Genomic DNA, 15,360 nt, shown 5'->3' with positions numbered 1-15,360 from the left:
TGTAAGGATGTCTCTCTCCCCCCCCCAATCTGCAGCACTGGGTTGTCATTGATAGGCCACACCTGCATTTGTATATAAATGTCAGCTACTGTTTTAGAAATGATTGAATGATGAAATGAATAAAACTTAACTAAAGCACCAGACATTTTGGTGTCCAGGATGTTTTTTCCACAAGGATGCACAATAAATATACAAATTATTGCAGAGAGACTACCTCCACCAATGTGATGTCCATGCTTCACAGCAGTCACCAGCACTTCATGTGCAGCCCAATGTATGCTAACAGAACACAATGCAGACTGGCAGAAGCATCTATGATTCATAACATAGCCTGCACATGAGCACATCTATCCTTATCAGCTCAGGGATGTCCTCACCATTGACCTTATCTCAGCCCTAAGATTTCTTCTACAAAATATGATCAAACATAAATCTGCCCTTCAGCCTTGCACAGCTGTACCCGCTTCTCTCCTAGACTGAAATTGCCCCCTCTGATTTCACTGCACACTGTGAGCTTCTTACAATGTTCAATAGAATCTGCAGCAAATCAGAGCCCGCCCATTTTTAAAGGACACACCCTTTAGTCCCACCTCCACTGATGTAATTCACAAAGAATCCATATGTGAAAATTGGCACACAAGCACCTATTTCATCATTATTATTATTATTATTATTATTATTAATAAACAGGATTTTTATAGCACCAACATATTACGCAGCGCTGTACATTAAATAGGGGTTGCAAATGACAGACGGATACAGACAGTGACACAGGAGGACCCTGCCCCAAAGAGCTTACAATCTAAGAGATGGGAAAAGTATCACACATAAGGAAGAAGGTCAGAGGGATTTGTTTTTAAAATTAAGGACAATTGTTTGTACGAAACAGGACAAATTCCTTACATATTCTCTTAAATTTACCATATATTGTACCACATATTGTTAATGGTACGGTCCGCGAGTGTGCGTAACACAAGTGACAGGACGGTGACACATTAGACGCCTGGAGGGGGGAGGGAATCATGCGCTCAATCAGCTGACTTGTCCCGTGCTGAAACACAAACTGGGGGTCAAACCATTCTTTCCTGACTGATAGGGGGAGCCACAGAACACTTGTGTTCATCGCCTCGTTAGTTTTCTCGCTGAATCCACAATAAGATTTTTTATTTTACTCATTTTTTTCAGGTCTGGGCTCCCCCCATATTTCGGCATCCATGTACTCGCCCAGTGAGCAGGAAGTTAGGGACTGTCATGTGATGTAAACATGGCGCTATGACAGGTGGGTCTGTGTACTCAGAGCAGGGGACAGAGAGGAATAGCGGGGTTATAGGGGAAATAATGAGGGGATGATGGGGGGAAAATAGGGGCTCATCTCAGCAATTTACTGCAGGGCGTTTCTGGTGAACTACAGATCCCAGCCAATGTTAATATTGCTGATAGCTGCCAGCTGTACCCCCATGCAGTTATGTCTTTGTAACAGACTGATAAAATTGGCTGAGCCAGTGCTGATCTCCTCATGGGAATGCCAGGTGCCTGGCTGTCGTGTTGGTCCTGCAGCATGCAGCAAATTCAGTAGGAATAGATGGCAGACTGCAGATTTCTATTTTCAAGGTCAGGTTTGTCCACATAATTTTAGTTTAAAGCCCGTATTTTATTTATGGGATGATAGAGTAAAACATACCTTTCCCATGGTGCTGGGGCAGCTCAGGCCACCATCTTTGCGCCCACTATTGGAGACGGCTGCTGGTCCAGCACTGTATATGATGATGAAGGGCCGCAACACCCCCTGCTGGAGATTGGCTGGTGGAACACTTCTTGGGATCGGTTGTCACTTCTGGAATCAGCATATGGTCCTCTTGCAGCTTGCACCGCCGACTTCATCATTCTTTTGATAGGAGATGGCTGCTGGTCCAGCACTGTACATGGGTATAATGAAGGCTGGCCTTTATAAGGCTGCATGGGGGAGCTTGGCACTTCTGTAATCAGAGTATAGTCCTGTAGCATCTTGCACCTCCATCTTCATCATTCCTTTAATGGGAGGTGGCTGCTGGTCCTGCTCTGTAGATGATGATGGGCTGCAACACGCCTGACTAAAATAGAGAAGCTTCTTTGATTTGGTAGTAGAACCAGAGTATGGTTCTGTGGCAGCTTGCACCGCCATCTTCTTCATTCCTTTGATGGGAGATGACCGCTTGTCCTGCCCTCCAACACCCCCAGTTGGAGTCTGCCCTGTAGAAGGCTTCATGGGGTCGGTTGTCTCTTTTGGAATTGGTGTATAGATCTGTGAAATAGGGTTATTTAGGGTTAGGGTGGTGATGGGAAATCTACAATTGTACTGTTGTCACAGAAATGAGGGGAATATTTTACTGGGGACACCTGTTACGGTATCAGCTCAGTCAGTGTATTGATTTAAGAAGCTGTCCCTGTTTTGTATTTGTCTGCTGACTTCTTTCTGTGATTCCCTTTCCAGAGCGTTCATAGACGGTGAAGCTGGAGCTGTGTAGCTTGAAGAATTCTCAGCAGTAGAAATGAACGCCATCGTAGCTCTGTGCCACTTCTGCGAGCTCCATGGACCGCGTACTCTCTTCTGTACAGAGGCTCTGCACTCTCCAGTCCCACAGGGGGCTGGCTGCGGAGACAGCCTGGGTCCTGGGGAGCCGGTGGAGGAGGAAGAAGGGGGGATCCAGATGAGCAGCAGGATCCGATCACACAGTCCTGCCGATGGAGCAAGTGCAGGATCGAACAGCCCGAGGCTCAGGAAATCTGAGATGTGTGAGGTAAGTACAGAAAATTTGTCCATCTGCTAAGGGCAGGATTTAAAATAAAAGTTCAGGAGCTGATATTGCTGAAAATGCTGGCTGTCTGGCACCCCTTTGACACTTCCTGTCCTAGGGTGACAACACTCACTCCCAGCACTGTATCTATAGAGGAGTAGTGTTGTCACCCTTTTTTGCTCTCCTGATTTGGTCTGCAAATGCCTCCTTCCACTTCTTCTAAGAATGGTGTTCTATAGTTCACAATATGTGACAGTTACAAAAAATACACAGCAATAATAACCAAAAAAAAAATTTGCATTCTGAAAACACAAATACTTATTGCTAAATACTACTTTCGCTCTATTTCCATTTTTTTCAGGGTTGTCGTTCTTTGGCTGCCGGACATCCCGGGTACATTAGCCATGACAAGGAGACCTCCATTAAGTATGTCAGCCATCAGCACCCCAATCACCCGCAGCTGTTCAGTATTGTACGCCAAGCCTGTGTACGCAGCCTGAGCTGTGAGGTAATAACATGTCATGAGATTGGGTGAACTTTGCATATTGTCGTTTAAAGAGACCCTGTCACCATCTTAGCACAGCCCCCTCTATCTATTATTGTCATAGTCCTACAAATACTATAATTACTGTCTGTGCTGGTCCGGTTCCCCTGCCCCTTACATTGATGAGCAGTTTTTGTCTTTTGAGGGTCTAACTGTATATCTGGTTTTGTCACCGTATTGTCTATTAATGTGGCTGCTCTCTCTGCATTGCCCAGGTCTGTCCTGGCCGGGAAGGTCCCATTTTCTTTGGTGACGAGCAGCATGGATTCGTGTTCAGTCACACCTTCTTCATAAAGGACAGCTTGGCCCGAGGCTTCCAGCGCTGGTACAGCATCATAGTCATCATGATGGACAGAATCTACCTAATCAACTCCTGGCCTTTCCTGCTGGCTAAAATTAGAGGGGTCATAGATGAGCTTCAGGGCAAGGCATTAAAAGTAAGGCGTTTTGTAAATACAAAGCTGAGGTACATATATGGGAGTTCATATCTTGCTAAGTAATTGGTTTTGTTGGCCTCCCAGTCCTAAAATGTATATAACTCTGCTGCACAGCACAGGGAGGGAAGGAGACATGATTTTGTAGTAAAGTAATATTTACAGGTCGCTCCTCTCCCCCAGCCTGTGACTGCACAATGAAAGGTGAGACTGTTGAACTCATCTCTCAATCACATCATATAACTCTGCTCTGTTGTTGCACATAAGCACTACATCATACCCAGGTCATTGTGCTGCTTTTTTATTATTATTAATGTACAGTATTTATATAGTGCCAACTTATTACACAGCGCTGTACAAAGTCTATAGTCATGTTAGTCGCATGTTTTTGGAATGTGGGAGGAAAGCGGAGTACCCAGAGGAAACCCATGCAAACACAGGGAGAACCTCCAACTCCATGCAGATAATGTGCTGGCGGAGTTTCGAACCTGGGACCTGGTGCTGCAAAGGCCAGAGTGCTAACCACTGAGCCACCGTGTAATGGGGCTTTGTTATACCAAAATATAATATTTTGCAGTTTAAATGTGGTGGCTGCATTCCTTTGTTTCACCCTGTGGTCCTGCCACTAGCACACTCTGAAAAAGTCTGATACCAAGCCAAATTTATGCCCGAACACTGCCTACATTAAAAAAAAATTATTGCTAATATTGCTAAATAAAGAAGTGCAATCTTGTGTGTCTTTTAGATGTGCCAAAAGTATAGCTATAAGAATCATGACTGTTTGGTTGGAGTGAAAAACTATGTGAGTAGCATTGGTAAATAGTTTTGCTTTTCTTTTGAGTTATTTAACAAGAATAATCCCCCCCCCATACTTTTTTTTAGGTGTTTGAAGCAGAGCAGTATGGATGCCCACAGCGCACTATAAGGATTAACACGGCCTTCACCCCATACATGCACCAGAGGAATGGAAACGCAGCCCGCTCTCTTACCTCACTTACCAATGATGACAACCTGTGGGCCTGCCTGCACACTTCTTTTGCATGGTAGGTTGGATTCTGAAAAAGTTTCTTGGGTAGTACACAATGAACCCTGCAGATATAAGCTGTTGGGCTGTTTTGCCTATCATGCTCCAATGTTAAATACGTTTTGGATAGATGAGGACGGATCAGAATCCCTATCTTTATTGTTTTGGTTGGGCATGGACCCTCATTTCCACCCTTTGTATTTGTCATAGTGACCCTTGGTATTGACACAAAGGTTTTACTGTAGAGACGTTATCTTCTAATGTGGACATCCTTTGGTGACAACTGTCAGAAGTTGGATTTCCCCTCAAGTTATATTTGAAGTGTGAGAATATGTCAAAACTTTCTTTTCAGTGGGTTATTCCCCATCATCCCCACAATCCTTATTTTATTTTGGGGTACCATTAAAAAGTGCTTTTCCTTATCGTTATACCTCATCCTTCATTCACTGGCTAGCCTACACTTTCCTCTTCCCTCCAGTTCTCTGAGTTGTGGAAGGGCCTTCAGCACCTTACTTACATTGTACAAGATGTGATCAGAGTGCCTGTGACTGTTGGCACTACGGGGGCACAATCAACAGGTAGGAAGAAAGCCTACAGGTGCAAGGTTAATGGAAGTAAAAGAACTTGTTAATGGTACCCTAGAAGCAAAGACGCATTTAACCTTTACATTACGGTGGACACCACACTGCACCCTGACATTTCTTCTGAGTTTTGCTTTAAGGAGATTTCTACTTCTCTTATGTCACATCTGTAGGACAGTAAGTGAGGGAATCTCAAAGGTGTGAACACAGGAGGAGGCTTTTTCCTTCCCGGTAGCTCCATTAATCTATTTATTTGACTTGCAGTGGGATAAGAGTGTCACTTTTGTACTACTTTTAGTGTTAAATTCCTTCTGGGTATTGTCCTAATGTCATATTCCTATATCATGTTCTTTCTGCAGGTTATTGAAGGCATGTGGGTGTCGCCTTACTGAAAAGCTTCTTGAAGGTGCCCCAACAGAGGACACTTTGGTGCAAATGGAGAAGCAGGCAGGTAAGTGTCCTATCCTCCTGCCACACCATGCTATTTATCTCTTCGATCATGGAAGAGTAATAGTGTTTTCCTCATTAGTCCTGCTTTATTTTTGTTTGCAGAATTTACCACATAACTAGTGGAGTATGTGGATTTGCAGATGGTTAAACAAATTGTTCAAATTTTTGGGGAATACAAACTGAACAGCTCTAAACCTCCTCCCTAATGTGTACTACCTGTGTGTAGAGGGGTTAGATTCTCCATATGTACTTGCATTGGCTATCATCTAAGGTGTGGGCCAATTCTAGAAACCATTTAGACAAGGCTTAATCAATATATAACTCTGTGGTGTTGTGGTGCTCACCCATCTTCCATATGTATCACAAGTTCTGAATACAGGCATTGCTGTCTCGTCTCTCTCAGAGGCAGCAGAAGTTGCATGAAGCCTGCAGCACAGAAACTAATCAACTAATCAGATCTATTGGCAGGATCAGCAGGTAAAAACAATTTTATGGGGAAACTCAGAAAGAATAAAAGGCTGCTAACAAACTGCATTGTATAGGACATTTGTCATTTTCCTGTCGTCCATTTTACCTTATTCTTTTGCTTGCAGACCTGGAGGAAGAATGTGCAGCCTGGGAAAGCCATGAGGAGGAAGAGGGAAGGCCATGTCCCATACCTAATGTCTTGGAGGGGAGAGAACTGTCAAAGTGCCCCACAGAATCCTCTGTGCTGTCAGACTGTAGCTGGAACATCCCTTCTCACAGGACAGCGGTGTTCAGATCTCTTCGTCACATGAGACAGGTACAATTTCATGAATGGTGGCCATACACAGAAATGTTTGTTAAAAGTGTTCTTTTTTTTTTAATGGAATTTTGATTGGGCTTTATGTGTAAAAGAACTTTCCATCCAATGAGCATTCGTCCAGAAGCACCAAATTATTTGCATACAGTGTTCTCTCATGTCAATTGTCTTTTTGTTTAGGTGCTTGGTCCATCTGCTTTCCGTATGCTAGCCTGGCATGTTCTGATGGGAAATCAAGTCATATGGAAGGGCCAGAACAAAGAGCTCATCCAGTCTGCCTTCGATGTCCTCCAGGTATGTCTGATTTTTTGTTGCATAAATCTGAGTGTAGGATATCATACCACTCAGCTTAAACACTAAACCACTGACAAGTGAAAAGAATAAAGTCATTGGAGCAATAGAAGAAAGTGGTTGGATTATTCTAATTTTCTTATAGATTGTGTAGACAGCTGGGTGTGTATTTTCCATATACTTATACCATAATGTGTTACAGATTGGATCACCCAGTAAGAATAAAAGAAAACTAATGTGTCCACCATGTCTAAGGACTGCTTATCTGCAATATATTACATTTCTGTTCCTGGATTTAGATAAGATCTAAAGACCAGGAGAGAAGGTAAATGCCCGATGTTGTTCCAGAAAAAGGGAGCAGCACAAGAGAAATCCTGGAAATGTGATTGAGAGCGGATAATTAGAAGAAAAAAACTGAGTAAAGAAATAAAGTTGTAGACAAATGTAGAAATGGAGTCCATCAAAGATAATATAGGGAGGTGCCAAATTATGGAGGGCTAGAAATATAGACATTGGAAAAAGTGGATTGTTGGAGCTTAAGGAGAGGCATATGATCTTTTTAATGTAAATCCATTGGCTGTTCTTTAAAACAGTTTCTTTTACAATCATTAATGGTTTATGAATATGGCAGCTGATCTTTTCTCCTATTGCTGCCAGGCTATGCTTCCTGTGGGCTGTGTTCGTATAATCCCATACAGCGAAAAATATGAGGACGCCTATCGATGCAACTTTTTGGGACTGAGCCCACAAGCGGAGATCCCCCCACATGTGCAAAGCTCTGGTAAGTGAGTACTTATGATCATCTAACCCTTTCCTCCCTAGCCTCACTATTTCTGGCTTATCACTTTTATTTTAATTATGAAATTTAATGTACAGCATTGCATAATTGGCTACAGCAGTCTGCATACAAATGCCACCTGGCTAGGAACACCCATAGAATTGATGTCTGCTGGCTTTCCCCAGATGCAGTATGCATTCATCTGGGGTACCATGCCAGCAGATGTCTTCCCCTACAGCCCATGCACTTTTCTGTGGTCAGGTGAATAACAAATGTCTCCATCCCTGCTCAGGTGAGCGTGATCCCGACTTGATAGTACTGTGCCCCAGAGGCTGACGAAGTGCAGCCCTCCTCCAGCACTAATCAGGGTACAGTAAGGCGAGAAGCACCTCTCTGGGTAACCAGTGTAGAGCACCCCTAGTGGACAGTGCACTTTGTTGACAGTGTTTCCAGCTCGCAGTCACTGAGAATCTCAGTCGGTAATCATTTACTCAGCTTGTTAAAGGGGGGACATTTACAAGGCTTCAACTAACACTCACCGCCATACAGAGATTAGAGGTGTGGATGTGGTAGGGAGATAAAAGAATTTCATAGGGATACTGTGGAGGTGGTAAAGAATTGTAATGGGACAGTGTGACAACAGTAAAGAATTGTACAGGGGCAAAGAAAAAGAGTTGACAGGGATGGGGTTGGGTCCAAAATGAACAGGGACAGGTAGGGATGGGGACACGATTACATCCCCATGCATTTCTCTATTTGTTATCAAACCAAACAGAATGTTTTTTATATATTAACAGAATTTGCAGTCATGATCGATGTCCGCATTGCCCCACGTAGTAATCTGTATCCTGTTCTGTTCGATGAAGAGCCTCTCAGCAAATATGAGTTTGTGGTGGCCAGTGGGAGCCCGGTAGCAACAGACCGGGGTAAGTACACTCATTTCTAATTTACACAAAATACATGGCTGTAAAAATATTTTTTACACATTAACCACCCGACCGTTAAACCCGACCTTGGTTTGGGTTTAAAAATTTTGCTAAAATCGATAAACCCGAACTTTGTCAGGTGGTTAAATCCCCTCACTTACCTGGTCCCCGCTGCGATTATCCGTTCTGTTCCAGCGTTGATCTCTAAAAAAAAATACTCACCTCCCCGCAGCTCCTCCGGACACGTCCGTCCTCTTCTGTCTTCATCCGGCGAGTGCAGTGACGATCTCCGGGGTTTCCCGGTAACGTCGCTGCATGCGTCGGTGCGGGCGGGAGGCGGGGCGGGAAATTCAAATCGCTTTGCATTGAACTCAATACAAAAAAGCTGTATTGAGTCCAATACAAAGAAATCCTTATATAATTGTATTATATATATTTTTATTTAATTTTATTAAAAGTATTTTTTTTTTTTACATGATTGTGTGTTTCAAACATTTTTTATATTCATGATATCTACTAGACCCTTGTTCGAAAATATTTCTGTAAGTTACAGGTCTACAATTTAAAAAAAAATTTCATGAAAAACAGTGTACCGCTTTTGGTACAGAAATATAGACATCAGTGTTACGCCCAGGTGGTTAATACCTTAGCAATCAATCACAAGCAAGTTGCCTTGTATACTAGATAGGCTAAAAAATGTTTTTGAATTAAAACAGTGGCAACAACTCTCTATTCACTGATGTTCTTGACAGTGGAAAACAATAAAGCTATATGGCTAATATGGGCCCTGGGATAGGAGGGAGGCCTTGATATGGAGGAGGTTCACTCACACCCCTGGTTCATGGGTCAGCCATAATATAAGTCTACTGGGTATATTTCTAATAATTTTAGTTCAGGTTTCTGTCTTGAGGAGTTTGGAAAAGTTGCTCTAATATGGATTTTTTTCTTGCAGTTGGGCTGACCATCCTGAACAAGATTGAAGCTGCCCTTAGCAATGAGAACCTGTCAATGGATGTAGTGGACCAGTGCCTGGTTTGTCTAAAGGAGGAATGGATGAAGTAAGAATATGACCTATTTAATAATACCAGGACAACGATTTGATTATGAAATTATAGATTTTGTGTATCAGAATAATGTATTTGTATTCTGTAATGTATCTAAACTCAAGAACAAGCATGTAATATATTGCATTCAGTCGTTAGAAGTGCAGGCTGAATTCGTTTTCTTTTCAGACCACGTATATAATCTGCAAATATGTATCTGATAGATTGGCCATCAGAGAACTGGCAACCAACATGGGATCTGGTTGAAAGTTCTGCTGAAGGACCTTTATGAACATATCACCAGCACAGGACATCAATATAGGAAGGGTTAGTGTGAGAGTAAGGGTTTTAGTGTTTCAATATAGGGGAGATGTTATCATTCACTGGGTTACAGAAAAGTAATGTTAAGATTACTGGGAGGTTTGCAATTGGGATACAGGCAGTATGGCATGGATACAAGGGTGGGTTAATGTAAGGGTTACAAGGAAGGTTAGTATTAGGTTTGTTAGGGTTACTAAGAGGGTAAATGGTATAGGAAGGGAAAGTTTTAGGGTTACAGGAATTGTTAACATTCGGGTTACATCAATATTTGCATCAATCTCCCAGCACTGAAAGCTTATCTATCATTATTTCCTATGATTTAATATTTCCATGTCTCGGCTTTTAAGAGCAGCTGTATAAATACCTTGTAACTGGTTCTCTTCCTCTCCTCAGTAAAGTGAAGGTCCTGTTCAAGTTCACCAAAGTTGACAGCCGCCCCAAGGAAGACACACAGAAACTGCTCGGCATTTTGGGGGCTTCAGAGGAAGACAACGTGAAGCTGCTAAAGTTCTGGATGACGGGACTCAGCAAGACCTACAAGTCGCACCTGATGTCCAGCGTACGCAGCCCCACTTCATCTGAATGCCGGAACTGAGCAGACCTCGGTCCATCAAGATTTTTATAAGACTGAGCTTCTGCCAGCAAAAAGCAAAGCAGTGGTATATATCCACAGAACATTTTTATACCCTGTCTTCCAGAGAGGGTGAATACAAAGTTTATTTATTTATTTGAAAAATGTGATCCCAGCTACTTGCTTCTGATCATGAACCGTACAGTGATTTGGGTTTCAGCATTAAAAATACACGATTTTCTACAATTAAGAAATGAGTAGGGCTTCACTTGTTGTGTGCAGCTTTTGAGTCTGCAACAATACAATAAGTACAAGATTATAAACTACACAATGGCCACATTTGTGGGCTTGTTTTCCTTCTGGACAATATGATGTGTTCTTTCCATTGTAGATAAATCCTAACAATGAACTTGTTGTTTGCTCCCTTTGGGTCTTTTAAAATGCCATTAAATGTGTCTTGCCATATGAGAAGTGCAAAAATATACCTGTTGATTGTGGTGTAATATTGAAAGCTGTCCAGCCCTTTAGTTTTTTTTCCTGGATCCTTTGTTTTACAGATGAGGAAAAGAAAAGGAATTCAATTAACAAAAGTCAGCTGAGCAAAGCTAACATCGCTTCTCACCTTTTCTGTCCCTAACAAGCTGAATGCATTTGTAGTTCAACAAATATTTTTTTGTTCTTGCAGTGTCTTTAAAGTGATAAAACAAGGGAATTGTGAATGTATTGCATACGTTTTTTGTTTTTGCCCTAGAATACACTTTAAAATCAATTCTGCCAATTGAAGTAATTTGTAGTAGGTTTTTTTTTAATTATTTATATGTAAAAGCTTTTAAAATGGTTGTAACTGTTCACAAAAGAAAGACCAAATGTCAAATGCAACTATGCTTTTTTTAAATGTCATAGTTATTATTATTATTATTTTTACACAGTATTTATATAGTGCCAACATATTAGGCAGCGCTGTACAAAGTCATGTCACTAACTGTCCCTCAAAGGAGCTCACAATCCAATGTCTCTATCATAGTCATATGTCTTTATTAAAGTCTAAGGTCAATTTGTGGGGAAGCCAGTTAACCTAACTGCATGTTTTTGGAATGTGGGAAGAAACCTACGCAAACAGGGGGAGAACCTGCAAACTCCATGCAGATAGTGTCCTGGCCGAGATGCGGACCTGGGACCTATTAATAATAATAATTCCTGCTAGAATAGGATTTCAAATTCAGATTGTCTTACTAGAAGGGACTCAAACCTTAAGGCAGATTCATAACGAAGGGGTTATAAGAAAACACATTTATAAAAGGGCCATCAGTGATTGATCATTGCTTTATTTTTAAAAGTAGTGCTCTGCAGCATACGTGTTACATTGTGGCTGGAGCATCATGACAAAAGTGGCATTGTGGCCTATGTGTTCTCCACTTTAGAAGAGGGAAACACTTACTGGCAAACTTCTAATGTGGCAGTCATGCTGATCCCTACTTTTACTTTAACATAGTGTTTACTATCTCTCAACAGTGGATTGGTGATGGACTAATGCACATGTTTTATTAAAGGTCACTCTTTTGTTTTGAGCACTTTAACACATTGGCTGCAAACAGATGATGTCTTCATATATTGCTTACTTACTGTATTTCTTTGAGTATAAACCAAGTTTTCTTGACCTGAATGTGCCGTTAAAAAAACAATGTTGGCTTATACTCAGGTGACACCTTGTGGCATGTACTGGAACTGTATCTGTCTTTGGTTTGACAGATCAAAACCAAAGACAAGCTGTTTGTAACAGCCGCTGATGGCCAACAATGATGCACAATAGTTAATTTAAAAGTAAGTGTTACATCATAACTGATTAAAAAGTATATTTTACCTGTAAAAAGGGGAGGGGGATTTCAGTTTCTACTTTTCAGTGTTTTAAAAGTCATACATCATGGATGTATTTATTCACCATAATTTTATTGCCATTTTATTTGTTGATTATTGTTTTAAATGTTATCTTTGATGGCTGCGTTTTGTGCCCTAGGTTTATAGTGTGGTTTATATATATGTATAAAAGATACAGTACTTAAATTCAGAAGTAAAATGACACTTTATGTCTTGTTGATACATGTGTATAGACATACATGCTGTCCCACCGGACAAAGCATTTTTTTCAGAGGCAAAACTGATAAGGCTTGAGGAGCAAGATCTATTTTTATACAGTGATAAAATCATCCATTGTGGACACCCGCTATGTTGCTATGTAGGCACATGTCATTTACGCGAATTCTTCTATGAATTCTTTTAGGGCTGACCTTTCTTCTTTTTTTTTTTTTTGCTTTGCACTGGTCCTATATAAAAAAAATCTCTTCTATGAAGCTATTAATGCCATGTGCAATATACACTCCGCACACTAGATGGCAGTCTCAAACAGCACAAACTGGCTGCCAGATTTTAAACACAATGTATCTGATTGTCCAAGGGAGTCTGTTTGTTGCCACTGCTGTCACTTGTTCTATGGAACTGTTCATTAGGTTCATACCTCACATGCCTAAATTCACATATATTCCAGCAGTTTATTTAGTGGCAGATCAAGGAGAATTGGTCATATGTGAATCAGACATGATTTGCATTGGTGAGTGTCATTACATTTTGTTCCAGAATGTTGCAGTGTTTGCAAATGCACCACATACTTAGCTTACCTCCTCCAGGTGTCTATGATTGGCTTCCATGACCTTAGTAGTGGGTTAATGGTAGAGATAAAAGCTGCTTTTTCTTTAAAAGAAACTACATAAATCCTGCTGACTCGTGAATGACAATAATAGAGCCAAACCTTCAAAACAAATTGCAGCACTGCCTGAGGATCTCCCTGGTGAAAGGGTGCAGGTATTACATGTCCGACCCAGGTAGGTTGGTGGAAGTATCATGTGACCTAGAAAGGATCTCCAGGCGTTTGATTTCATGCTAGACTTGTGCTGCGTTTTAAATATTGTATATCAAAAACTTTCCACCACTCTTTAGTTGATTTGCTGAATCCAGCCACAAATGCCCAGACAAAGCCATAGGAGATAAGAGACAAAATATGGAACAAAAAAATCACAATCGGTAATTTGTGAAGCCTGACAGTACAGTACTAATTGGCCAGGAGTGTCATTATAGTAAATTCATCTTTAATAGCAGATCCGGCATTGTACAGAAATGTAAACGAGTAACAGCAAATCGATGCAACCTCTTCTGATGCTCAATATCCTTTACAATTTACTATGAATGCTGCAGCCAGACTCATCCATCCCTCCCACCGCTCTTCTTCTGCTGCATCTCTTTGTAGTTCTCTTCATTGGCTTCCATTTTACCTTAGAATCAAATTACCGGTAATCTCCTGTGCTTTGCCTTCAAATCCCTGCACAGTTCTTGTCCCATTTACCTTCCTGACCTGATAGAAAAATACTCCCCTAGCCGCTCTCTCCGCTCCTCCAATGTCCTACTAATGACTTCCTCACTCATAACCTCAACCCACGCATGGCTCCAAGACTTTTCTAGAGCTGCCCCAACTCTCTCGAATGTTTTCCTCGTCCTATTCAGCTTGTTCCTACTTTCTGCTCATAAGAAAATTAAAATAGCTCTCAAAACCCAACACTTCAACCTCACCTACCCGTCTCCTTCTGTCCTTTAAACCCTCAATACTTCCCACCATTCCATATCCCCCTCCTATTGTGTGATATTTCCTCCACCTCCTAGATTGTAAACTTTTTCGGGTCAGGATCCTCTGCTCCTTCTGTGTCACTGTCTGTATCTGTCACTTGCAACTCCTATTTAATGAACAGCGATGCGTAATATGTTGGCGCTATATAAATCCTGTTTATAACAATGTCCCTGTCTGTGGTCAGCCTTAACGCTTTCAAGTCAGATCTTTAATTCATGGCAGTTGTGCCAGTTGCAATGTTCTTTCTATAATCTACTTAATCTACTTCTGGCCCATCCCCACCCTGTTGTGTTATCTGGGTAAACTAAGGGATCACATGGTGTTACTAAATGCAGTAAATCCATAATATTGTAATGACGCTGCTAATGCAATATTGTGTCATGGCAATAGCAGGTTTTAATTTCTAGCATGTGAATGCATTAGTGATAAAGCAGGAGGAATAGAAGTTGTGGGGGCTGCTTAAAATTTAGAAAGGCCAGAAGAAGTATATATATATTATATATATTATATAATAATATATATATAATAATATATAATAATAATATATATTAATAATAATATATATATAATATATATAATATATATATTATATATATATATATATTATATATTATAGAGGCCAGGCAGCCCTGTGATGTGGGGCAGCAAAATCCAAATGAGCTTGTCAGGCTTTTGGATCAGCATGCGTTTTGAGCACCGAGGTGATATATAGGGGGCAAGGGGGTTTAATGGTGTTGGTCCTTTTTTAGAGTTAAGATGGTGTTGGTTGCTTTTAGGTGTTAGATATTGGGGAGGGGGTGATCTTTAAGGGTACTTATTGTGGGTAAGCTTCTATATTAAGACTTATGGGGAGTTCACATGATCAGTGTGGTTGCAGTGTACAAACTGCTTGTATATTGGCCATCCTAACAAAACGGCATTGATCAAGCAAGGAGGTTGAGGATGCTGGGTGGCTGAACTAAGTCTTAAATGTCTTTCTGAGAACCCCTGCAATAAATACTAAATCCACAGGCCACAGTATATTACTGCGGTGGTCACTAATTCCACTTACATTAACGGGCAGCACAGCGGCTCAGAGGTTAGCACTCTAACTTTTGCAGGTCTCAGGTTTGAATCTGGGCCAGGAAACTATCTGCATGGAGTTTGCAGGTTCTCCCCATGTTTGC

At 41.2% G+C, this 15,360-nt stretch overlaps 1 protein-coding gene across 3 annotated transcripts; it reads left to right on the top strand.

Annotated features, from left to right (window-relative positions):
* Positions 1-1,234: 1,234 nt before the first annotated feature.
* On the top strand, positions 1,235-11,416 carry FLCN (folliculin). Of its 3 annotated transcripts, none has more exons than XM_072417426.1 (13): positions 1,235-1,279; positions 2,471-2,777; positions 3,136-3,282; positions 3,534-3,755; positions 4,498-4,554; positions 4,635-4,795; positions 5,717-5,808; positions 6,401-6,591; positions 6,772-6,885; positions 7,540-7,663; positions 8,458-8,586; positions 9,539-9,644; positions 10,344-11,416. In XM_072417426.1, the coding sequence occupies exons 2-13, from the start codon at positions 2,529-2,531 to the stop codon at positions 10,543-10,545; spliced, it is 1,794 nt and encodes a 597-aa protein (XP_072273527.1). In that variant the 5' UTR covers positions 1,235-1,279; positions 2,471-2,528; the 3' UTR covers positions 10,546-11,416. The 3 variants fall into 3 exon arrangements, with proteins under 3 accessions (XP_072273527.1, XP_072273529.1, XP_072273528.1); XM_072417427.1 differs by lacking the exon at positions 1,235-1,279 and adding an exon at positions 1,390-1,611; XM_072417428.1 differs by lacking the exon at positions 4,498-4,554.
* The last annotated feature ends 3,944 nt before the right edge of the window (positions 11,417-15,360 follow it).

The sequence above is a fragment of the Pyxicephalus adspersus genome, chromosome 7 (assembly GCF_032062135.1).
Source record: "Pyxicephalus adspersus chromosome 7, UCB_Pads_2.0, whole genome shotgun sequence".
NCBI classification, from domain to species: Eukaryota; Metazoa; Chordata; class Amphibia; order Anura; family Pyxicephalidae; genus Pyxicephalus; species Pyxicephalus adspersus.
Note: the sequence above shows the minus strand (reverse complement) of the source record. Positions and strands in the feature narration are given on the sequence as shown.